Source organism: Tetrao urogallus (genome assembly GCF_951394365.1).
Source record: "Tetrao urogallus genome assembly, chromosome: 2".
In the NCBI taxonomy this organism is placed as follows: Eukaryota; Metazoa; Chordata; class Aves; order Galliformes; family Phasianidae; genus Tetrao; species Tetrao urogallus.
In genome coordinates this window covers 78,283,082-78,308,784 of record NC_136814.1, presented here as the reverse complement: position 1 = coordinate 78,308,784, position 25,703 = coordinate 78,283,082, and the positions used below count along the sequence as shown (strand labels likewise).

The 25,703-nt window shown below is 43.1% G+C and overlaps 1 protein-coding gene across 1 annotated transcript; it reads right to left on the bottom strand.

Annotated features, from left to right (window-relative positions):
• Positions 1–1,852: 1,852 nt before the first annotated feature.
• On the bottom strand, positions 1,853–25,314 carry HMGN3 (high mobility group nucleosomal binding domain 3; the record flags this gene model as incomplete). The annotated part of the gene is made up of 6 exons (XM_079532428.1): positions 1,853–1,984; positions 2,102–2,215; positions 4,665–4,712; positions 5,333–5,362; positions 10,861–10,911; positions 25,300–25,314. The coding sequence occupies 6 exons, from the start codon at positions 25,312–25,314 to the stop codon at positions 1,853–1,855; spliced, it is 390 nt and encodes a 129-aa protein (XP_079388554.1).
• Positions 25,315–25,703: the final 389 nt, after the last annotated feature.

Below are 25,703 nucleotides of genomic sequence, written 5' to 3'. Positions count from 1 at the left end.
CCACGGTGCAGAGAATAGAATCCTCCTGTTTGGCTGTGGCAAGCCTACCAGAAGAGCAGCACTGACACTTGTCTCGACAGCAGTCTTTACTACACTACCTAGCACACAGCAATGCTATTTGCTTTTACATTCAGTCTTAAATTTTTAAGTACAGACACATTTGGCTTTTTTTTCTTCTGTTCAATTAGAAATAGCACCTGAAGATTTCTTCCCAAAGAATAAATGGAACACTAGGTCAAGCAACAGTCATTTATTTATTGACTTAAACAAGCAAGAAGTATCCTCAGACATAATGGCCACCACTTGAGCAATACAAATCAATATCACTGGAGAACAGGGAACATCTTTTCTCTCACCCCGCCCATCCCAGAAGTAACAATAGAAATACCAGGGCCCCTAGAGAAAAGAGAAGGAGAAAAATTATAAAAGGCGCTTAGAATGAGCTGCAGAGTTGAAAGATAGATACAAAAAAAAAAAAAAAAAACCCCACAAAAAAACATCTACTCTACAGCTACTCCACTGTATCACACCACAACCACCTCAAAAATAACGTTCATTGTTCCATTTCTACCAGGTACCAAGTGTACAGCGCTGTTTAACAGCGATTTCAATGTATTATCAACTGTCCTCAGCTGAAGCAGAACAGCAACTTTGTATGAAGATTTGAGGCTGCAGGTAGAAAGAAGGGTTTCCACAGAATATGATGCAAGTCTTCTCTGGTTAGCAGAAAGGGCATGGAGCACAAACAAAGCTCCCTTTAACAGCTTCTGTACGTCTGCAGCAAGGCATTCACTCCGTGTTGATGCTTCATTATAGCCACAAAATCCTGATGGAGTACGTCAGCACTACTCACCCTATGACAGCTTCTGAAGAACGTATAACTGCAAGTCATTTAAGCTGTGGGCCACTGAGAATCCCAACCTGCTATTCCTGCATGGGTATTTTTTATTTCCAATCAGACATGAGCGGAAAAAAAAGAGAAATCAAACAGATTGCATGCAAAACTATCATTGCTCTACCATTGAGTCTTCCTTCTAATGGCTGAAAATATGAGTAAGGCATTCCTCAGATTTAGAGAAAACATTAGGAAGCTGTAGTTTTGCAGGCAAAGAGACCTTTTATTTTAATCCATTAAAAGAACCCAAAATAGTCAGCAGGTGGCCACATCTATCCATGTTTCATTAAAATCACATAAACCCTAAGTACAAAAGCACCACTGATTATTGCTCTAGAAAAACTGCATGAAAAATTCAAATACGCACAGTAAAAACATCACCATATGCACAAGACTTAATTTCTTAAAGCAAGTGTATGGAATGCCGATCCAATTTTACACATACCTTGCAATATTAAGTTGATATTTATATTACTTGGCAACAACGGGAATTTCTAAAAGCACTGTTATGAGAAGGGAAATGTTCATATACAGTTTAATATGTCAACTATCATAGTCCTAAAAAAATTAGCATTTACAAAATACTTGATAAAAATATCTTTTAAAAGTTGTCCAAGAGGTACATAAAATCAACCCCAAATTTTCATGATATTTCATTCATTCTTGTCACCTACAGATTCAGTTTTCTGAGCCTGCAGAGAAGAGAGAAAGGAATTAATTACTACGGTAAATCGCCATTATGTCTATAAACACCCACGCTATCTTTACTCCTTCCATTTCTTACTTGTAACAGCTCGGTTTCAAACCTACTTCAACATTACATTTACACAAACAAAACAGGTACATTCACACACTCTTCTTAATTCGTTGGACCCAGCTTTTCAAAAGCAATGTGAGCCTTACCTGCCAGCTTCCATGGTTCATACTGAAAAGCACCACACTACTATCTGTTCCTATTCACTGCACACAAGTAGAATGCTCTACCGTACCCTTAACTTTCACTGTTTCAATCTGCCCTTTTACTGACAGTGTGCAGGGTGGGGCACCTCTGGATGTTGAAACACTAACAGTTGAGCGAGAGATGCGAATCTGCAGTAACATTATGGGCAATAAAAAGAAACATTATGAACACGCTATCAATGTCTGAAAGGCTGAATAATTAAAAAAGCACTGATTCAATCAGCAGGAGGTATGTGTGGAAAGTACCTCTTCAGCTTTATTTTCACCATTTTCAGATGGTGTAGTACCTTCCTTTGCAGCTTCTTGCTTTTCATCCTTCTTCCCTTTAGCACCTTTGTTGGCCTTTGTTCCAGGTTCCTTCTGACAGAAGATTACAAATATGGGCACAGACACTGCATGAGTAGACAGCTCACCTACATCATTCTTACCAACTAAGAAACAAGTTTTAGCAACCTGCATGTGCTGGACTGAAACAAAACCAGATGAAAGCTACCTGGAATATTTATACCACCAAAGTTATACAGATTCCTGAATTTTTTTTTGGAAAAAAATGTGCTGATGCATGCTTCCTTACTGCTTCTGATAACTCACAGGGTCACAAAAAACCCTCATACTACTTTGGTTTGAGCTATATATACAGAGCTATGTATACTGATATATACTCTGTATGTATAGCTATAAGCAAATCCAAGGATGGTATACGGAACTATACCACTGTTATTCAGTCAAGCACAAACACCATGCTGTACGCGTAACAACATTATGCTTTTGATTCACATGAAATAATAAATTGGATTTAAAAAAAAAACAAGCATTTTCGTTGGTTGTCCTTTTGTTAGTCTGATAACATCTGTGATATTCATTTCATGTCCATGTGAGAACCAACCGACACATTAGGAAGGCAAGCACTGATAAAATTCTATCTGCCAGAACACAAAGCAGAGAATTTACTGAAAGGAACTATCTACGGTTTCACAGAATCACAGCACAGAATCATTAAGGTTGGAAAAGACCTTAATGATCATTTACTCCAACCATCAACCCATCCCCACCGTGCCACTGAACCACGTCCCCCACTGCCTCTTCTATGTAACACTTCAACACCTCCAGGGATGGTGACTGCTATTTTCATTTGGAGATATGCTTTTAGTAAACCATTCTACCATAGAACTCTTTCTTTTTATTTTTTAATTCCTTGCTCTAGGTATGCATTTACATTTGCGATCTGAGAACATAAAGATACACATTAAGGATTTTAAGCGCAATGAGATAAAAATTTAAATGCTAGTTTGTTTAATACTTCACATTGGGATTTGAAGTAGTTGGATAAAAGCTGTGGAAGTTTTCCATGGCACCATTTTCTTCAGATTACCCATGCAAAATGGCAGCAGTAGCTGGGAGCAGGGATATTTTTTGAATCAAACACTGACTATCTTTGAGGACAAAGATCCCTGTAGAAGAGTGGGGCAGGCAAGAAGGGATGTTCTTAATCCTAGTTACTGAGCAGCCTGAACCACTATGTTCTCTCTTGAGCTTCAATGACACACAGCAGCTGTAATGCTTGTCTGAGATGCTTACCGGTGCTGTGAGCATAGTTCTAAATCTTCAGCTATGAAGGAACGAGCTGAGGACTTAGTAAATTCATAATATTCAACCTTTGAGCAATAAAAGGAATCCTGAATCTTTATTATGTTTGGTTGCTTATTAGCAGGCTCAGAGTACAAATCTGCTGCTTTTTTTGTTAAGGAGACTAAGATTAATAGATTCCTTAAAACGGGATCCAGTTTCAACTTAGAAAAATTCAGACTACCGTATTAAAACCTTACCCAGAATTATGTCAGAAAGGACTCCATTCACCTGAAATATATCTCAGATTTCTCTAATGCAGCCTCATCAGACTCCGTACCACCATGCTCAGCGCACACACAACATGCACTGGAAGATACAGAACCTATGCATTCCCTTCTTTATTAATACTCTATTAATAAAGAGAGAAGAGGGAAGCTCAAGAGACTTTCAGGTGATAAATTATAATGCGCTCAGAGTTGTGGAGTTTTACTTCTACACATTCACTTCGTATTCTGATACTTCCCCAGTTGAGATACCAATGCAGGGACTTGAAAAATGTGAGTATGAGGAGAGCCAGATTGAGTTTCCAGCAGTATGCTTCTTTATGATAAAGCAATTGTTCTTACTTAGCATTCCTCTCGGGCGCAAATAGATCTACAGTTTCTGAAGCACATGATTTACATGCAGAATCTTGAAAAGGTATTCCAGACGCTAATAAGATTTTAATTTGACTGTAACTGGCCTAGAAAACCCAAGCCATTCAATTTAAATGTATTTAATTTCACCTTTAATTATAATTGTGCATTCTCAGCAATAGTCAGGCTTCAAGAAGAGATAACAGCGTCTCACTATGAAATGAAGTACTGCCCCTCTTGACAGCAAAACAGAACAGTACAGAGTAATCTCAAATCCTATTGTAGAAACCAAACCTGTAAATTTCAGGAAAGGTATAGGAAAGGTGAAGATTTTTCTTAAACTAAGAATTCACTACAAACTAACATAGTCTGCATATCAAACAGGCAAGACGTTTTGTTGAGGCCAGTAATGAGGCCAGGAAGGGGTGGAACCAAAAGAAAAGAATGATCTAATTTGTTTTTTTCTTTTTTGAGGGGAGAACTGGGAGGAGGACGGGCGAGTTGATGCCTCTTGCAAATGCTCTGTGAATTGTTTGCATGCAAAGAGGGAGTGTGCTTGCTTATTATTGGCTACAATGATGGTAGTTAAAAAGAAGAGTATTTACCTTAGTGGTTTTCCTTGGCTTGGGTTCAGGTTTTGGTGGAGCAGGTTTCTAAAAAACATTTTTAGTTGCACAATGCGTCAGATATATCACAAGGAGGCAACCACCCAACCTCCGCTCAGCAGCTTCCCCACACCTCACCTTTCCCCCTTATGTCCCACTCCTTACCATGCACCAAAAAAAGATGAAAAAAATTAATGTACCTCATCATTGTACACACATCTATTTTCATTAGCTCACTCATCGAGGAGGCAATTTGAGGGTCATTCTAAGTCAAACTTGAATGTGGAGATTACAAATAACTATTTTTAAGAAGCCCATCAGATACATTGCAACAGAGAAAAGGAACTAAACCCAAACACCAGTGGCAGCATCAAACTAAACCCTGAAAGGACTGTCCTTCCCCTTTCACAGAGAAGTTCCACTTCTACAGCTAACATCAGCCTGCAAAATTGTACTAAGTCAACATCACATGCAACAGATAGCATTGCACTGAGCCAGGGAAGAATAACCTCCTGAAATTAAGAAAATAAATTATATTGAGCTCTAGAGTTCTTAAATACCCCTCAGCAAGAATAAAAATGGAATCAAGCAAAATATAACAAACCTGTTTTGTCTGAGAAAACACGTGCCTAGAAAAGCATACACCAAGGGCTGTTACACATACTTACAGCTGACAATCTTGCTGATCGTCTCGTGGGCTACAGAAAGGAAAAAAAGGAGAAGGCATCTTTATAGACTTACACAGCAAATGGTGTTCAAAGCAACACCGTTATCAGTTGTTTCTTGATGACAGTGTAAAATAAGTCCCTACCAAAATAGGTATCTATTGCTAACTGCAACTCAGGGTTTCCTCATCTTGGAGGGACATTTTTAAGGGTTGAGTGATGCGGAAACTGTAATTTGTGAAAAAAAAATTCATTACTGATGTCAAAGTCTACTCTCAATATGGTAAAACACTACTTTCTCCCTGTTTTACGAGTACTTCCGAGTCCACTGCTGCTCTAGGAAATGTTCAAAAAATACAGCAAGCTTGACTACCTGCACACTGAACCTTTCTCAAAAAATACTTCTATTTCTTAAATATTTAGAATGATGGTCCTTTAATCTGTTTATTTGTAATAGCCAGTAAGAAGCGCTATCTGATAAACAGCGCGATAAAGATAACATCCTTCCCTAAAGGAAGTGAGAAAATTCCAAAACATGAAACTGAGGGGCCCCTCATTTCCACAGCTGCCCCCCACACTCAATTCAAGAGTCAGGCATACCAGGGCAGCTCCACAGACATGATTTCCTTTACTGAAATATAATTTCAAAAAGGAAAGAAGTCAGTCAAATACATTACTTTTCTTCTACCTTTCATCATCACCTTCCTTGCTAAACTTTACTTCCTTCTGAACTTTCTCATAAGTTTATTGAATATTAGATAGGTCTTAGAAATGCTTGTAAGCTAAGTAGTCTGCTAACAGTATTTTTTGTATTCACTAAAACAGATGAAGAACCCACAATCCAATTACATGGCATGATTAGCAAACACCATTAAGGTCTGGCCTATGTCATAAACTGGAATCTCATTTGTAATGAAAATAGAGACAATTCCCTTGTAACAAATACCCAGCATAACACAGCTGAAAAAAGTAAATCAAAAACACTTTTTTAATCACATGCTAAGCATTTAAGTTGAGCTGAAAACAGAACAAAAAAAAAAAAAAAAAAAGCCACAGTACCACATAACTCAGAAAAGAAAAAAAGCTGTTGTTAATATCCAAAGAATGCAGTAACTTGTATTCATTGAAGCCATTTAATTATCCTTCATGGAAAGTAGTAGTGAAAAGTTCAGATCTGAGTTCAAGAAAATAGAATTCTTATCAAAGAACACCTAGAAATATTTTCAGCCATCAAATATGTAGGCAACATTAACAAAAAAAATGCAATCCTCTCTTTTCCTGGCAATTTAGAATATTGACTGCTGGTTAAGCAAACTAACACTATTCTAAGAACAAGTTAAAGCATTTCAATTGGTCTGGTAATCAAAGAACTCCCAGCTCGAGGTACCTTCTTCTACAGATAAGTTTTCATAATCAACTATTTCTATCCCTCAATGTTTAGGCATTGAATTGTGATGTTAGCATTTAATCTTTCAAGGGTAATATATTGCTTCAGATGAATTATAACACTTTGCATAACCCCAACTGTTTCAGTTTCATGATTGGCTTTATATGTGATTTGTATCATCATAAAGAACTCAGCACAAACCCCCCCCCCAGTTCCTTAAAAATGCCTGACCAGTAAGTCATTTTAATTCCTATTCAGTTGGTACATATGTTATTCTTTCTGACTACAAGGAAGTAACTGCAGTCAGGTCAGCAAAGGCAACATTGCAATGTGCTTCTGGAATTTCCCCCTTCAAACAGTCCTACCAGGACAGAAACAACCAGCACGCTCTATATGACACCAGCAAACATCCATGGAAATTGTCTATGAAATGGAGCAGACACAAAACAACACTTTGCACTTTCCTGTTGCTTCAGCTTCTGGCAATCCACCTTGCAGACTTTCCAACCTGGATATTTTATACACATTATGTATTTAACAGCCCCCAAGGGACTTTTTTTTTTCCTCATACATTTGTCTAATAACCTAGTGAACTCATTTACACTCTCAATTTCCATAACATTCTGTGGTAATGTGTTCCATAAGGCAAGTATATGCTGTGTGGAAAAGAAAAACCTCCTCCCCTCATTGCCTTTCTCTTAAGCTTGCTGCCACTCAGCTTCACTATATTCCTCTTGCTCCTGGGTTATTCCCTGCCTTTCTCCGCGTGACTGATGACTTTATCACATGGCATATGCTAAGTCAAGAATCTGGAGTCTGCTGGATTCCATTGGAAGGCTTTTTCTACACCCCCCTCTACGTGCCACTATCCTTCATATGATTTTCCTTCTATCCTTTTTAAAGAAGAGCCAAGAGAACTTCATTTGGTAGTTCCCCTTTGGATGCCCACTGTGATACGTTTCCTACTCTGTCCTCTATTACTGTCCCCACATTCCATTTACCTTTTGACTAGAAAAATGGGCATTTTCTAATAACTATTAAGAGTGACTCTACAATCTCTCCAATAGCTGATTTGGTGACACTCACTAAATAGCTTTCCCTGTTTTAATTTGCATTTCTCCACATTGAATTTGACTCATATTTTATCCCATGTTATCAGTGAGATAACATAATTCTCAGACTTCCTCACTTCTGACTACCCTGATAATTTTTCATAAGCTTCAGCAAACTTTGTCATTTCTCCATCACCTGTTCTCCTAGAATCACATAATGAATATACTCAGCAACACAAGCCCAAATACAAACGTCCTCAATACCCCACCAATAATTCTCCTCCATTACGAAAATTATCTACTACTTCCCTATCTCTTCTACCTTCATCCGCTATCAGTTGTTTAGGGCTTCCATCTAATCCACGCAAGCTCATTTCCTTTAAGAACCTGTTTGGGGAGCCTTATCCAAACGTGCTCTTTGCATGCAAGTAAGATGGCACATTGACTAACAGAGCATTCATACACCTGTTGTCTTTTACATACAACTCAGCTACATGAAGTAGCACTTCTCTCTGCAAAACCTGTGTTGACTCTCCCATTATACATTCACCCACATGTACTCATTCTACTTTTTTATTTACCAGTTTCCCAATTCAGATTTACAGTCTTTGTTTTCCAGAATCCCTTATCTAAAGTACTGGGAGCATTTCATCACTTCCAGTTACCCCGGTATTGGGGCCAATGCAAGCACTAAATTATGTCTTGCACGTAACAGTTTGGCAACACCATAGCTGGGCTGCTGGTGAATACAGCTGGCCTGCCTACATCTCCCTCTCCTTAACAACATCCTCCAAATATTATGTGGGAAGCGGCTCCACTGCAAGAACCTCTGTAAGAACCTTCCACAGTCAGAACTTCATTACCGTATTTCAGCTTCTGACTGGCCTGCTGGAGAGTTAGTTCATGATTTTCCATCTCTACAAAAACACCTTTAAAAAAAAAAAAAAAACAAAACACATTCCCTTTATTTTGCCATTCAGTCATTTCAATGAGTGGGACAGTTTTTGAAAAATGGCATACGTTTCTCTGAGCCTTTAGTATGGTATATCATGTAGCTCCTCTGCCACCTGGAACCATTCAACATTTTAGCTGCTTTTAACAGGTTACCAATTTTAATAAAATTCCTTTTCTTGATGAATTTGTAGAGTTTACTTGGATTTACATTCCTGCCAGGTTAAAGAACAATTACTGGTTAGTTTTCTGACAACTAATTCCTACAACCCCACAGAAGGCATTGGAAAGAGCTGATCACCCTTTCATCAGCCCTTAGTTTTGTTCCTCCAGGCAGCAAGCACTTACAGTTTTAACTTTTTCTTTGTTACGGGTTGTTGTTGTTGCTTTGTTTTGTTTGTTTGTTTTTGCAATACCACCCTATGCCTGTTACCAAATATCTGAGGGGTAAACAAAACCTCCTGTTACAGTCAGACAGACTAGCACAGTGGAAAGGCAATACAGGAGTGGAATGGCAAAAGAACAAACAGGAAAGGAAAGCTCACCCATCTCCAAAGATCTAGGCTCACAAAGGAAAACTCCACAAGGGAGGGATCTCTAAGCAGAGATCCTTCCACCGTGGCACTCAGCCCTTAAATGAGGCCTAAGAGAGGTGCAGCCAGGCTTCACCCCTTCTAGTCTCACAGCTGAATTGCTTTCACCTGTGCTCCCAGGGCTGACCAAGTCCTTTCTCCAGGTGCTCCATCAGTAGATCAAGCTGTGACTCAACAGTTACCATACGCCTCCATTAACACCAATTCTGTCTTCAAAGCCTCTCTGGTCTTCCTGAACAACCCACTGCCACTTTTATTACTGTGGTCAGATACCTAGCACAATTTTTATACTACATACTTCCCATTTATGCATGGCTCAGCAGTCTATAAGGAATTTAGCTGTAGTTACTGATACTATTGATCTAGAAAAATATTAAGGACAAGTACAGCACGTAGCAATGTCAATCTATAACCAAGTTTCATCCTACATGTTTAACTTTTCTGTCTCTTGAAGAAATTATATTTAAAACTGTACAGAGAAAAACACTAATTTGGTGCAAAAGGGATTATATTTTTATCATGATTTGGTTGGCCTTCCCATGTTTTGCAAAAAAAAAAAAAACAAAAAACAAAAAACCACCACACAAAGCAAAAACCAACTAACTGGTTCCATAAGAAATTCTGAAGGAAGATACTGGGATACCAAAAATCAGCTCCTCCCAGGCCTCCTTTTGTCTCAACTATTTTTTTTCCTCAGGAGCTCATTTAAAGTGCTGCCATCTTTTGAAATATTTTGACATCTTCTGGCACCATCTTTTCCTGCTAACTGACCGACTACCAATTTTGCAAACCACACAAAGTAAACTTTCATCAGTCTTTCTTTCCTGTATTAGTATGCCCAAATATTTACAAGAACTGATTCATTTGAATATTCACCCATTCTTCTCAAGGTCTTGATTTAACTTGGTCTGCTACAAAAGATGACAACCCAGGAAAACAAATCCTCATTCCCCTCTGCCTCTCTTTTTACATTCCCATGGCAGACAAGCTCCAGCACAGCTTACTGTAGTGGTCAATATACCACCTGCTGTCTCCTTTCCTTTCCTGACAGAAGTTACTGTGCCCTTAAGAGAAATTCAGACAAAGAAAGCACATAAATGCATCAGCTGCTCCTGTTCAGGGCACGGTATCTTAACTCAAGACACCCTTTTATCAGTCACTCAAGTCTGGAAGTAGTGTGGCTGAGGTGTGTGCATTAACCCCACTTGCCAGATTGCTGGAGAGAGTGACACACAGTTCCATGCAGTGACATCCTATGCTGCTGCCTTACCAAAGCTTGCCTAGAAAAGATCTAAATTTATTTTGTGCATCACTAAGCTGAAAGAATCCTCAGCACACCAAAACCAATTCACACTATATAAGCTACAAATGCGGCTGACTTCTAGTTTTAAGCAAACTGCCTTTACTCCCACTGAAATCACCTTGCTAGAGTGGCAGAGCAACATGCAGTCTTCTGATATGCAAGGCTGCAGATCTCCAGTTAAATAAACACATGCCTTAATGAATTAAAACAAACAAACAAACAAACAGAAAAGGAAATATACTTGCCTCTTGTTTAGTTACTTTTGCTGCATCCTTGCCTTCAGCACCCTCTGGAGACTGAAAGAAAATATTAAGTCAGTGCTTTTACTACAGAATTAAAAACATCCAAGCAACAGCAAACAAAGATTATGGTGAAGATTCTTCTTTCCATACATTGCAGCAACTTAAGGAGGGCTGGTGCAAGCAGCATCGTACCAATGTCATTTCTAGAATATGAGGATAGAATACCTTCATTCAGGAATACGAGGACTGAGCAGCAGGATTGTAGGCATCAGATCATGCATCGTACCATCATCCCTCAATAATCCCTCCAGCCAATTAACTACAACATCTGCAGGCTGCAATGGGAGTCCCACCTCATCAGTGCCTGAAAGCACAGCAAGTGTGGACTAGAAACCTGAGGTTTGCTCTACTAGGGCTTTAGAAGTCCCCAAGAAACTTGACATGTTCCTTTCCAAATACCAACTTTAGTAGTAATGAGATGAGGTGAACCAGAAAACCCCAGCATTACTGGAATGAGTGATTTATTTATCTCCTTTACTCTTTTTGTGCCTCGGGCGCGCTCAGCTGGAAGCTGTAACAGTATCTTCCCCTCATCTCATCTCTCCCATCAAAACGGTAAAAATCAGTAAACCACCAAGACCTCAGCAGGAAAGCCAGGGACAAGCTTTTTTCACAGGAGCAAAGCCTCAGCCTGATCGATCTAATGTTTGTCTGCCAAAGGTACCAGAGAAACATTGCTAAAAATCCAGCTTATGTTATTTTATTTACAACTCAAGCTACATTATTTTACATTTTGCAAACAACATGGTTTCCACCTAGATGCAAGCAATTCATGGGAATACAGCAAACAGCAGCAGCTGGAGAACTACAATGAAGGCATGTGGTTAAAGGCATTTAACAGGCAGCAGAGAAGGCACTGTGGTGGCTGTTCTGTGTTCCAATCAGTAAAGAAGCAGTTCAGTTATCTTCTCCATCCTCCTTTGAAACCAAACCTGCCCCAAGCTGCCCTCAGGTTTTGACATGGAATTCCTCAGCCACACACACGGGATTTGCAGCAGCTGACCACGGCCTTCTGTCACTGGGTGCTAACATCCTTACAGAACGATATTTTCAGCTCCCCACCAGAAAACAGAACGTGGCTTTGTTGCTGAGCACTCCTGACAGAAACGAAGCGTGCCACAAAAACAGCTGGTTTAAAAAAAGCCTAGGAGCAACCATCTAAGTAGCTGGAACACAGCGGGAAGTTAAGCTGCGTGAGCAGGGCAGCACAACTCAGAATAGCAACAGCCCGGCATCCAAAATGGAGCCTGGCTGGCTGCTCCCTGCGCCATGCAGCCTCGCCAGCCTCCTGCAGGGCTGCTCCGGGGCTGCATTCCTCAAAGCGTCTCCGTTCAGTCATGAAAGAGCTGCTGCCGCCTGACAGTGTGGGGCTGGGAGTACAAAAGACAAAACCGAGCAGCTCCACGATCAGCGAGCCTCGTTCCTACAACTTCCCTCTTCAGCACACAATATGGTGCAGGCTTTGAGCACAGCCTTTCTCTAGCTCATGGATTCAGAACACCTGCTTCTCCCATATGAATTTTGTCAAGTCTAACAAACTTACTCTGCATCCTTTCCATTAGAGGGAATTCAAATAGCATCGTTCCTGTGCTAAGCACTTATTTGTATAGAAACTCTCACAAGTTTTATAATCCCCTCACAGTGGCCAAGAGGCTCACAGTTTATAGGGGTAGGGACAGCAAGACAGCACAATTCATTTATCTTGGAAGCCAGGCTAAAATCTCACTGTAAATTGAACCAACTCCCACTCCACCACCAGGCTGGCTTACACTGTTTCACTTTAGGAACCTCAGAGCTTTGAAACAAGGATAAATCTTCACATACAGCCTGCCACATGCCAGCAGCCTTGCAGTGATGGCCAGGAACAAATCCTGACCCTGAACACTGTATAGTTAGCACACTGTAGTTTACTCAATTGTTTCAGTGCTAATGAAAGCCATAGATTCACAGAATCATCTGAGTTGGAAGGAATTTTAAAGGTCACCTAGTCCAACTCCTCTACAATGAACAGGGACCCCCTCAGCTCCATCAGGATCTCAGAACCCCATCCAGCCTGACCTTGAATGTTTCCAGGGATGGGGCATCTACCACCTCTCATTGCAACCTGTGCCAGTGCCTCACACCCTTACTGTAGAAAACTTCTTTCTTCTATCCACTGTAAATCTGCCCTCTTTTAGTTTGAAACCATGCCTATGCTTCTGACAGACAGAGCAGTCTGTCTTTAGATGTCAGTATTACTGCTTGACAACAGATTTTAAAACCGTTCACAAAGCTAACCACAGAACAAATTTGAAGTTTTATTAAAATACTGTTAATGGAACCACAACCACCGTATACTACTATGATACATTACCTAACCTAGCCCAATTAGGTTAGTTAATTACTTCTTCCTGAGCAAGAAAATCCGAGAGTAGTTCATAGAATGGAATCATAGAATCACAGAATGGCTTAGATTGGAAGGGACCTCAAAGCCCAACCAGTTCCAACCCCCTGCTGTGGGCAGGGCTGCCCCCCCCATCAGCTTGGCTGCCCAGGGCATCACCCTGCCCTTGAGCACCTCCAGCGATGGGGCACCCACAGCTCTCTGGACAGCTGTGCCTCACCACTCCCTAAGTGAAAAATTTCTCCCTGATATCTAACCTAGATTTTAGCTTAAAACCATTCCCCTTGTCCTAGCACTATCTACCCATGCAGAAAGTTGATTGCCTTCCTGCTTACAAGCTCCCTTTAGGTATAGGAAGGCCATTACCAGGTGTCCCCCGAGCCTTCAGTTATGAAGGCCTAACATTTATCTCCCCAGCGGGATGTGCCCTGTGACCATCTCCAAGGTGTGGCAGGCAGACAGGAGCTGTACCACACTCTCATTTCATCCCACAGCTGGTCTCTTCCCACTGCAATCACTACAAGCCAGGCGTCGTAGGCCATGTGTGCTCCATGCCTTGGTTCCCCAGCAGGCCACAGAGCTGCAAGGGAGACCATGTCGCAAGGAGGGCAACTGATCCCGTTGAAAAACAGCCTGCTGCTGTTAAACAAGTGTATAAATCTTATAAATCCATTTGCAGATTATAGATCTATAGCCTTCCCTGGCTCCAGCAGAACCATCTGACTGCACAGCTGCACAAACAATTGAGCCAGCACAGCAGGCAGGAATGAAGCGGCATGGGGCAATTGCGGCCAGGGACTCTTCATGTAGACAGAGCACCAAAAACTTGTCAGGCTACGATATATTAGTTAAAGGAGGAAAAGGAATTTGTTTTCCCTTCTGTGAGTTCTATTAAGAGGCTCCAGCAAATCTTGGCTGACGTGGATTTCCATGCAGGTTTCTGCAGCACTTTCTCCTCTTCCCAGGGATCAGAGATTTGCACACGCACGTATCTGGGCCAGGCATGGCTCCCAGAGAACATGGCATGCCAGAGGCAGCAGCAGCCTGCACACCTATTTGGAACTCTCAGGACTTTTATGTAGAAACCATCAAAACCTTCAAGTCTTCATCCTCAGCTCTTCCACGGAAACACTTCCTCGTCCTCTGCTTTGGTGACAAATTACTGGAGGAACTCTGGGCTCAAAGCAGTCAGACTTACTATGGAACCCACCTTCTTGGCAGGTTGTCCCACATGAGGTAACGCCACGGCTCACAATGTCCCACGTGACACCTGCTCACATTAAGCACACCCTGGTTCCGTGCCTTGCACTGTAAGCCAGCTGGGGCAGGACTGTGCACACTGCAAGTCTGGTGCTGCAAAATGAAGGACCAGTGCTGGCACTGCACCACAGGGAAGGGCACAACATGCCTGTGCTATACTGGAAGCAGCCTCTATAGGCCTGCCATGCCTGATGCTGCATGGCTGCCTACAAGAGACGAGACAGACAGACAGAAAAAGAAACTACAGATAAGGATACAGATAATAGTGCTGGTTGTTATTGTTTTTTCTTTTTCTTTTTTTTTTTTTTTTTCCAGGCACAGTTACACAGAAGGCACAGCAAAGGAGCTGACTGGAGAACTATAAATATGCTTCTGACATTTAATCCAACAGCAAGTTTTAAGTTCAGATGACCACACATTGTGTCATGCCTCCATTTGCACTACACACTGGCAATACGATTGCAAATTGAGCTGCAGCTAAGCTTCAACAGATCTGTCAGATCTGCATAACTTCTATACCACACAGCTAACATGAAGGGCTGCAGGCCAGATTTCCCCTGCCTATTAGCAATCAGTTGTTTCAATCAGTTGTTACAGGGCTTTTTTTTTTCCCCTCCTTTTCTTTTTCTGGGACAATCTAGAAAACGATATTGAGAGGACTCAATATTAATAGATTAACACAGCATTAAAAAAAGGGAATATTGATTTTGAGATTGTTTCCACACACAGTTCTTGTATTTATTTCAACAGCTGTGAGGTGAACCCAAGATCTGGTGTCTCCACGCAGCAGGACAATGCTGTGGTAACTGCAGTCCCAGCACCATTACAGAACTGTTGAGAACAGGAAACTAGATAACCTTTTTGAGAAAACACTTTGTAGAACAAGCAAGCAAGTTTCCTTCTCATTTTGTTCTGAAGGCCAGATTACCTGGTAGAGATGTACGACAAAGGAAAAAAAACAAACAAGCAAACAAACAAAAAAAGTGTCAATTGCTATATCAAAGCCCTGCAATATAAGCGTGATTTAACGTAACCAAAGGATTAAAATTAATCAAACCTATTTGAGAGATACAAAGGCGCAGGTCTGAACCTGCAGTGACCAGCTTCAGGATAAATATTCTGCAGACAGTGGATTGCACTATCATAAGGGAGCATACTAAAAGCATGAAGAGCACAAGTACATGAGAAGTAACAGTTGGTGCAGCAGGTTGCTTGTAAAATGAAATAGATCACTCATTCTCTGAAGGATCGTATTACTAGCCGACACTTAACACTTTGGCTCTGGTGGGACAGGAATTAGTTCTCTCATATCCTTGCAAAAAGTAGATACCAATTTCATAACAACCACCACATTAAGAAGTTAGGACGGCAGCAAGCCCTAACTGTCCTAGCAGATGAGCATTCTCCACAGCAGTTCCTCCCCTCCTCGCGATCTGTTCTGCTTAGCCACACCGCAATACGCCGCCCGCGATGGGACTGCCTGGAGATACTTTCCTGGCTCACCATCCCAGCTGCGATTTCCATGACGTAATGCTTTGGTTGTTCCTCCAACAACTCTTTTCATCCACCAAAACAAGATAAAAGCTTGCAGCAAAATGACAGCAGCAGGAAAAGGCAACATACCGAGTCCTAAGTCTTTGTCAGGTTTTACAGTACTGTTATTCTAACATTTCCCTTCCCTTCCTTCCCTGTGAATAGAGCTCCGCATTAGACTAAATTCAATTCAATGAACCCTTTACCCATACATGCAAGATCTTCTAATTATTTCCATCTTCGCAGCAGTTCTAAATTTTATGCCATTTCACAAATGTAATTAAAATGCAGTTTATTTCTTGGTTTAGATTAAGGAATGCTCTGCGTGTTGACTAATTCAACGCCAACCAACTCCCACACCACCCTTCTAACCATTGTTTCCTCATTCAGCTCCTGCAGCATCTTATCACTGACCTTTGTTTATAGCTGGTTCTTTGATTTGTTTTCAGCTGATAGAACTGTGCTTGCTGCCAAGGCAATAAGAATGAACTCCGCAAGTGGAATTATCTCACCCTATTAAATGCCCGAAGACATCAAGTAGTACACTCCTAACACTTTTGTTTTTCCCTACAAAAAGCCTGGCCATGGTTTATCCAGAAACCCCCCCCCAAAAAAAACCCAAAAAAAACCAACCAAACAAACAAACAACAAAAAAAAGCCACAACACACACAAAAACCCAAACACAACTATGACACTAATGTTATAATCAAGTAATTCTGACCAATCGTGTACGAAGCGTAGAATACATTTGGCTAGCAGCTGCACTTTTAAAATAATTATCAAAACTAGTATCTGATTTGTACTCTTTCAAAAATCTGAGGGTTTTTTCTGTATATTCTTTTAGTATTTTTTTAAGTTCTGCTATGCAGATTCCATTAAGGAGGTGGGGGTACACGTATGCATTTTTTATATAAGCGCACATATAAATACACATAAATATATGTACATATAAATTATACATACATGTGTCATCTGTGCAAATTTTGTATGTGCATATATATACACACATAAGTTTTATTTTGTGCAGAGAGAGGCTGGAAGCTGCAGGTTCCTAAGGTTTGTCAAGTATTTAGAAGTATTTTAAAATATGTATGACAGAGTAACTCCCTCCTGCTCCAGATACAGAACTACCGAGTCCTGTTTTGCTACCTGTACTACATCAAACACAGACTCTTGATGCAAAAAAAGAAAAAACCCCAAAACAACAAACAAATACAGTCTACATAATGTTTTATTCTTTTCTCTCAAGGAGCATTACAGCATAACCTGTACCTATTAAGAGCAGAATATTTCATTTTCTAACCCTTTGGGGGAGAACATCGAGGTCATGAAGTTCTGAAAACACAGAGTGCATTAAAAAGTTTAAATATAAAAAAAAAGGCCATTAATGTCCTCTGCTGTCAATATGCAGCTGGGGGGAAGGAGTAAAAACAAAACAAAACAAAACAAAACAAAAACCAGTTCCTGATCAAAATCTCTTTTGTTGATTAGAAATTTGAGCCAAATAGAGTAAATGTTCATCACTTTCTCACACATTCTCTGAAAGTATAGGAATATAGCCTGGTTATAATCAAAATCAGTAGGACTGGGGAAAAAAAAAACAACAATCAAACTCACATTATTACATTCCTTAATTTTTAAACAAGTAAAATCTGTGAGCTTTATGCTCCTCCACAGCAGACAGACGAGACAGACAGAAAGTCAGGCCTGGAATAGCTCTAGATACCCAAAACCACCCAGAATAATTACTTAACCTTCATTGCAGGTAGCGGTTTTGCTATTCCCACAGAAAATGGGAATAACAAAAGACTGACCAAAATAATTCAAGCCACCCTGAAATTTGATGCAACATTTTAAAGGTCTTACAACTGAGTCAGCTTTTGCTTTTTACCCCATTTACTTGCCAAAGTTGCGTGATTTGGGAAGGGACGAACGACTTAAGAAAACATAAGTAATTCCTTCTGCAATTTGCCATTTGGAGCCAGTTTTCTGAATATTACATTTTCTGCCTACACCAGAGTGAAGAAGTAACAGCAGTTTCTAGGGGTTGCAGCTCAGATTTTAACAGCAGTGCTGTAATTTACAACAGTTCCTTCCTCAGCCACTGAAGTAATTAGCCATATTTTGAAAAATGCAGATCAGCCACAGGAGCAGCAAAGAGAGCACATCTGAAGTCATTCCATTTCCCTCCAACTCCACTGCTGAGAATTCTAATAGCTAGTAAGTAAATTCACAGAATCATAGAATGGCCTGGGTTGAAAAGGACCACAATGATCATTGAGTTTCAACTCTCCTGCTGTGTGCAGGGTCACCAACCAGCAGACCAGGCTGCCCAGAGCCACATCCAGCCTGGCCTTGAATGCCTCCAGGGATGGGGCATCCACAGCCTCCTTGGGCAACCTGTTCCAGTGCATCACCACCCTCTGTGTGAAAAGCTTCCTCCTAATATCTAACCTAAACCCCCCCTGTCTCAGTTTAAAACCATCCCCCTTGTCCTATCACTAGCCACCCTCATAAACAGCCGATATTCTTGTCTCGATATTTGCTTAGCAACATTACTGGCTCCATAAAGTAAAAAGGCAGATTCAAAGAATATGATGGATGAAATTCAACCACTAATATTATTTCTGTGGTCTCTCAAAGCTGCTGCCAGTTCTGCAAGCAAGATGAAGCTGATAGACTCAAGCCCACATGCGCAGTTTTTAAAACCTTAAAGACGAGGCTTTGAAGTCCATCTAAATGAAACTGATCAAAACTGCAAAGCAAAGCACCGAGTACTTCTAAAAAATAAAATATTCCATCTGCTTAAAGACAGAGATTAATCAAACGATTTTCAGTGCAACTGATTCCTGAAAATAGCCACACCTCCAACAAAGAGAAGTACTGTGAGTGACAGGAAGGTGTACCATGCCTCCCCTCCCAGAGGATGTAACTTTGATGAAGACAGTAATGTAGAAAAGAGCCCTCATTCTTGCAGCTGCAACTAACTGGTGCCATGGACCATCCAGCCCTGAGATGAGAGCAGCAGGTCCCAGATAAAAGGCAGGCACTGAAGGTGTGATTGGTACAATGCCTTCAATCCACCAAGCTCTTCTGTCCCATTAAGAGCTCCAGTGGGGTTAGTTGCAACACGTTGCACTACTGCAACAGAAAAATAGCTCCACAGACAACCTAAAAGCAGTTATGAACGAAGATAAAACTTCCAGAGGAGGGAGACAGCTGGAATAAGAAAGGAAGGATGTGGCAGAGGCAGGGACGTTCTCCCAGTACAAAGAAAGCACTGGGAGCTCTCCTCAACTCCACTCGAGAGGAGCAAACAGCACACAAATAAATGTCACAGACACTCCATTTCCAGCCATGGAAATGCCCTCTGCTACCACTAAGTCAGCATTAGGACAAGGAAGAAGGCTAAGTGGGAAGAGCTGACACATCTAAGCAGTCCCATGAAACTGATGCTGCTGGGAAGGAACATACACCATCTTTTAGAGCAGACAGACCCTAACACTCCTGGGGAACTGCCTTTCATATTTGCAGCTTTCCCTGTTACCAAGTACACGCACTCCTTGCTATAAGAAGACAGGAGAAGTACCTCCAAGTTACAGGAGCAATTAATTGAAAATTGGTCACCAAGGGGAAAAAATAACCAAATGAGCTTGACACATCGTTTTCCACAACAGTGCAATCTGACCACTGAGCTGTTCTGACGAGTACCAACTAATGAATTAAGGAATCCTCACTGCCCTCCGAGTTAGGAACTGTGAAGACAGCCCAAGCCAGGCCGGTGTGATGAATACTGGCTGGCAGAATTTGTACTGACTGCTACTAGGGAGAGCTCTGCCTGTCCCAGCCAACCCTGCCTTCCATGAAGCCAGTTCCACTCTTGGTGCCAGAACGGCATATTGCTCCGGCCAAAAAACACACCTCAAATGCATACAATGTCTCACAGGTCTAACTTGGAATTGCTTCTTTGGTCTGTATATGCCCACCTGAGATCTATCTGTTGAACTACGGTCCGATCCATAAAGTCCCACACTGTCCATTTCACTGACAATAAAACTGATTTAAGAAGATCTTACTTCTGAGTGTGGTCAGTAGCTTGCTCCCAGCACTACTCCTTTCTAACAGGTTGTCACTACTTGATATAAAGCAGTACAGAAAGCTGAAGCTTTTCAAGATAGAACAAAAGCAGTATTGAACTACACATATATGCTGATATATGTAGCATATATCAGCTACATTCCAGTTACACACATGGGACTTTTGGTTTTTGGTTATTTTTTTTTAGAAAATCGAGCAATGCTGATATTTCCAGAACATGAAACATCCCCACTGTCAATCTGAACAAACGTCAAACTTATTTTTTATTTTCATTAAGCATTTTCCTAAAATCCCTGCATACAAAAAGATTACTTGCATCTGGTTAGTTTTGAACTGGAAGGTGATGAGTTCAAAGTAGACTGTGTTGCTGGTAGCACCTCACCAGGGATCATGCTCCAATGCACCGAGCAGCATCATGACTTTTAATCGGTAATTCAGTGAAAATCTAAAACCATTGAGGATGCTCATTCATTAACTCCAGTTGCATTTCAACAAAATTTGTATACATTGTCACCAATTGTTACTAAGTGAGTCAGATTTTTACAGAATTGCATAAAGCAATCAAACATTTTACATCTATAAAGCCTCGGTCGATGAGTTTATAAACATCATAACTCTAAAACCCAATCATAGTTAAAATTACATTAATATATCTCTTTATAAGCTATTTTAAATAAATCACTGATAAATATACGTTGCAGGTATTTATTAGCCCTGCAATATCATTTATTGCAATGTGGCACAGCAGCTTTACTCAAGCATATTTTATTTTTTTTCCAGTGCTACTCAACGCTGCTACACTGTATTCCATCTAAGTGTACCATAGGCAGACATAAACATTTCTTTTTTGCCTAATTATTTATGTGAAAGTTTAGACCCTTTGAGACAGTCAAACCTGGAGCAGGCCAATCAGCAATTTGCTCCAAATACATCAAGTTTTAAATTTTCAGTGGCTACAAATTCAGTACAAGTGCTACAACTCCTAACACTGAAAAGCTATAAAAGATCTTTTTTTCCCTTGTATTAGAAGAATCCTGCAATCCTTTAAAATACTCCGGCACCTCCATTCTGCATCTTGGTGGCGTGTAGGTGCACCTCTGACTGCACAGCAAGCACTTGGCCTGTCCCTGCACAGGAGGCCACAGGTGGGAGCTCACCCCAGGGCTCTGCTGGTGTGCAGGATTTTTTCAATTTGGGTTGCCCAAAGCCAGGGGATCAGAAAAAGGTCTCGTTCTGATGCTGTCTCACCTGTCTTCTGGCAGTTACTGGTCTAGGATTGATCTAACATGGAAATGGAAAAGAAATCACCTTTTCAGAGCTCTGACTTCTCTTAGCCCCCAGGTAGAAGAAGGAGAAAGGAAAACGCAGTCAGTCTGGAGAGAAAGGAAAATGCGGAGGTAAAGTCTGGAGTGAGAACAGGGGCAGAAGGGGAGCGGGCAGCAGCCAAGACATGAGCATCTGCTGCTGATTCCCCTTGTCCCTGCAGTCTGTAATCACTTCCAGAGCATGACACAAGCCACACATTTCCCTGTCTCTGTGTCCTGTTGGTGAATTCTAGGATGAACCAAGGGCCTCAGTTACAGACCAGGAGCTTTCCAAGTCCAGTGATGATGACAGCAAGGTGCAAATCCTTTTGTCACCACTGGAGGTTCTTCCCCACTTAGCAGCTTCAAAATGAAGACAACTTTAGCTGAAAACACATCATGTTGCATTGCAGAATGCTGGGCTTCATCAGCTGATTGATGTTCAGTCACAGACAAGTTGCTCCAACAAAATCTCAGAGAACCAGACATCAAGTGCAAGTTCCTCAGTTTTTGTGCAGGCCACAAAGCAAAAAAACAAGTTTTGAGAACAACTGCATCACCCAGAGCACGTAAGCAGTGTTTGTTAAGGAGGAAGTTGCCATTTCACTTTAGACATCTTAAACTGAGCATCTAATATGAAGGGACCATTGGTCACTTACTTTTGTGCTCCATTTCCCCATCAGCAGAAGAGGGACTACATTCCTCTTCGAAGATTTGCAACACTTCAGAAACACAAATTCTAACACCAAGAAGAATTTCACAAGGAGAACTGAGTTAAGGTCCAGAGGAAAATACACACTTTATGATTCTTACAGGTCCCTTCCAACTCGGAACATTCTATATAGGTTAGTATACGAGAACCTGCACCAAAACACAAGGATTAGAAAATACACTGAAGAGACACCTGGTTGATGAACAAACTGGTAAGGTAAGAGTCCTGCAAAAAGGGAATATAATGGGAACACGCAAATAAATGCATTATCACTGGACAAGCATGAAGTACGGCACCTTCCAACGTCTACTACAGGAACAGCATTCCAAGCACAGCATTCAGAAGTTCTAGTTTCCTTGCACAGAGACCAGCTGGGTACATGTACTGACTTTGGAGAAAACAGGTTTGCATAACAGATCTGGAACCTGCTCCAGATGTTGTCTGTTTTCATAGCATCAACTGCACTTCAGAAGCTAACATCCTTGGCTACAAGGGAGCAGATAGGTTACAAAAGTGTGAATTAGATCCCAGTACTTCTTTTTATTTGCTCTGAAGCCACAACAAACTTCAAAGATGTTATAAAAAACAAATAATGTTGGATCAAATCCTCACATCATTCAACTCTAAGAGCTTTCAGAGCAACATACGAGGCACAGGTCATGGTGCTTGCAAGCGGATTAACAAACTGGATCCTTTTGCCGTGCAGCCCCAAACCAACAGGCCCAAACCAAGAGACACATAACCACTTGGCCTACTGACATCCCATATAAACAGTGCACTTAGACGTGCAAGCACCATTCGTCTCTCTGCTAAACACATTAAAGCTTCACAAGAGTGAAGGACAGTTCCTCACTCTGGTGCATGGCAGCCCTGCCCATAGCAAAAGGTTGGAACCAGGTGGCCTTTAAGGTCCCTCCAACCCAACCATTCTGCGATTCTACGGTTCATTCTTCCCAGCTAACGCAGAGCCATCTTTACTGATACAGTTACAGTTTCAAGGTTAAGAAGGTTTCCAATATGACCCAAGAACTGATTCCAGTTGCACAGGCAACAAAATAAACCACATCCACCCATGTCAGGGTGTTCACACTACTGATACCACGACAAGAACTGTGGTTTATCCCACACTGACGTGCCATCCTTCTTGTGAAATACAACATCCCAACACACCATTACAACACACATAGAGTGCAGAAATGTGTCAGGAAGGGTCCAGAATTCAACCTTCTTCTGTCCAAGAGCAGCATTTACACCACTTGAATACAGGAAGGTTTTCCTTTCATCCATGAACTCATGGACCTGTGAAACACCCATTGCAATGCCACAGCCTCTCAGCAGGGACAATTTGCTGTCACCAGTCATCATGCTCACAGCGAGCATCACCCAGAGATGCAGCTGCTGACTGAAGTTTGCAAAGAGATAAAATATTTGGAGATGGACAGAAAAGCAAAAAGGAAGGAGTAGCCATTTAAGTCACTAAGGCATCCACAAAAACAGGAGCAGGCAGATGCATGCCCTTCTGCAGCATTATTCATTTACCGCCATAACAGATTTTCTCGTGTTTATTTTTGAGTTTTCTTCCTTAACAAAACCATTGGGATTAGCAGTCTCTTTGTGAGTTAAAAACTGTGCTTTACTAGAACTTGCTGCTAGTGGCAGCAATGGCTCTGTCCCCACATGGATACATGGCGATGCCATACCCAGCCATCACCATGCCATCTGCCCATTGCCCTGCTACTCTGAATGGAAGTGACCACTGCGGGACACTGATGGCAATTCCATTTCTCTCAAAAAGCAATAAAGTTCCACTTCCTGGAACCACTGCTTCACCCAACTCCATATTTTATATATAGCTTCACATTTACTGAACACGCTTCATCTCCATCACTCCAACCACACACATAAAATTTTTTAATAGCCTTCTAAGAATGACATATTCTCCTGGACTTGTTACTCACAGACAAAGTTTCTCTGAACAAACATTTCGCCGTGGACAATAAAACCCTACAGGAGCAGCTCACTCTGAGAAGGGCCGGCCTGCAGCCCTACCAGTGAGCTCACACACAGGCGAAGGAAACAGCGTGGGAAGGCAGCAAGGTTCTCAGAGTTGCACTGCGTCACCCTATAGGCACAGGCTCATCTTCAACTTTTTCCTACAACGAGCAGCAGTACAGAAAGCGCAGAAGGACGCAAGGCCTATGCAAAGGTGCAGTGGCAGAAAGGCAGAAGGAAAGCCCCACGTACTCCAGCTTCAGGGTGGGGTGGGGCACAGGGATCAGCCCCCCTGGCACGGCTGGGACCGGGCTGCTAACTTGGGGCTGAATAAGTCATGTGCCTGCCTCACACGTTAGCATCATCCACAACACAAGGAGAACTGAAAGGCTCTGCAGGCATCATCAACCTGTAGCTTTATTTAGAGGTGTGCTGACGGGCCGCAGGGCTATCCGTGGACCCCCATCCGCGACAAAGCTCTCGGGCTGACCCACTCGACAGGCAGGGCCGCAGTTATCTATTAACGACGCGCACGGCCGAGCCCCCGCCACGGGGAGGAGCCCTCGAGGAGAACCCCAGCGCGGCCGTCCCCCCGGGCGCCCTCCTCGCAGCCCGTGAGCCCCGGCGGGGCCCCCAGAGCGGGGGGGGGGGGGGGGGAGGCGGGCTGGCGCCGGGCCGCTCCCCCGGGAAGCGCCTCCTGCCGCCCGCCCCCGGGGCGTGGAGCCGCGACCGCGGGCGACCGGGGGACCCCGGGCGGGCGGGAACGGCCCCGCGGTGGGCGCGTACGTGGGGAGGTGCGAAGGGAGCGGCCCGTTCCGAGCGCGGCTCGCCCCCCGCCTCCCGGAGTTGGCAGCGGGAAACTCCTCCCGCAGCGCCGCGCCGCCTCCCCCGCCCCGGCCGGGAGTTGCGACCGCCGCCTCGTTCCCCCCCCCTCTGCATCCCCCCCCCTCCGCCGGGGGCGACGCCGCCCCGGGAGAGCCGAGCCGAGCCGAGCCGAGCGGGGACGGCGGCCGCGGGGGGAGGCGGGGGGCCCGCAACAGGCAGCGCCGTGCCGCGGTCGGGGCGGCCGGGGACGAGGCGAGGCGGGACCCGGCGTTACCTTTCTCTTCGGCATAATGTCCCCGCGGCGCGCTGCCAAAGTCACGCGGCGAAAGCGGCGAGCGCGGATCCGCCCGACAGCGCTGGCGGCGGCGGCGTCGCTGGTGGTGCCCGCGGCTCTGCCCGCGCCCGCTGCCCGCCGCGCCGCCCCCGGCGCCCCGGCAGCCCCCACCGCCAGCGCCCGCCTCGCCGAGGGGGCGGGCGGAGCGGGGCAGCCCCGGCCGCTGATTGGCCGCCAGGCCGCGTCGCGCCCCCCTCTCCGGCGGGAGCGGGCTAATCAGGGGCGGCCCGCGCGGGTCAGAGGCCGGGCGCGGGGCGAGGCGGGCCGCGCGGGGACCGTTGGGGCCGGCGTCGGGGCCCTGAGGGGAGCGGAGGAGGGCCGGCGGTTCCGCGCCCCGGGAGCCG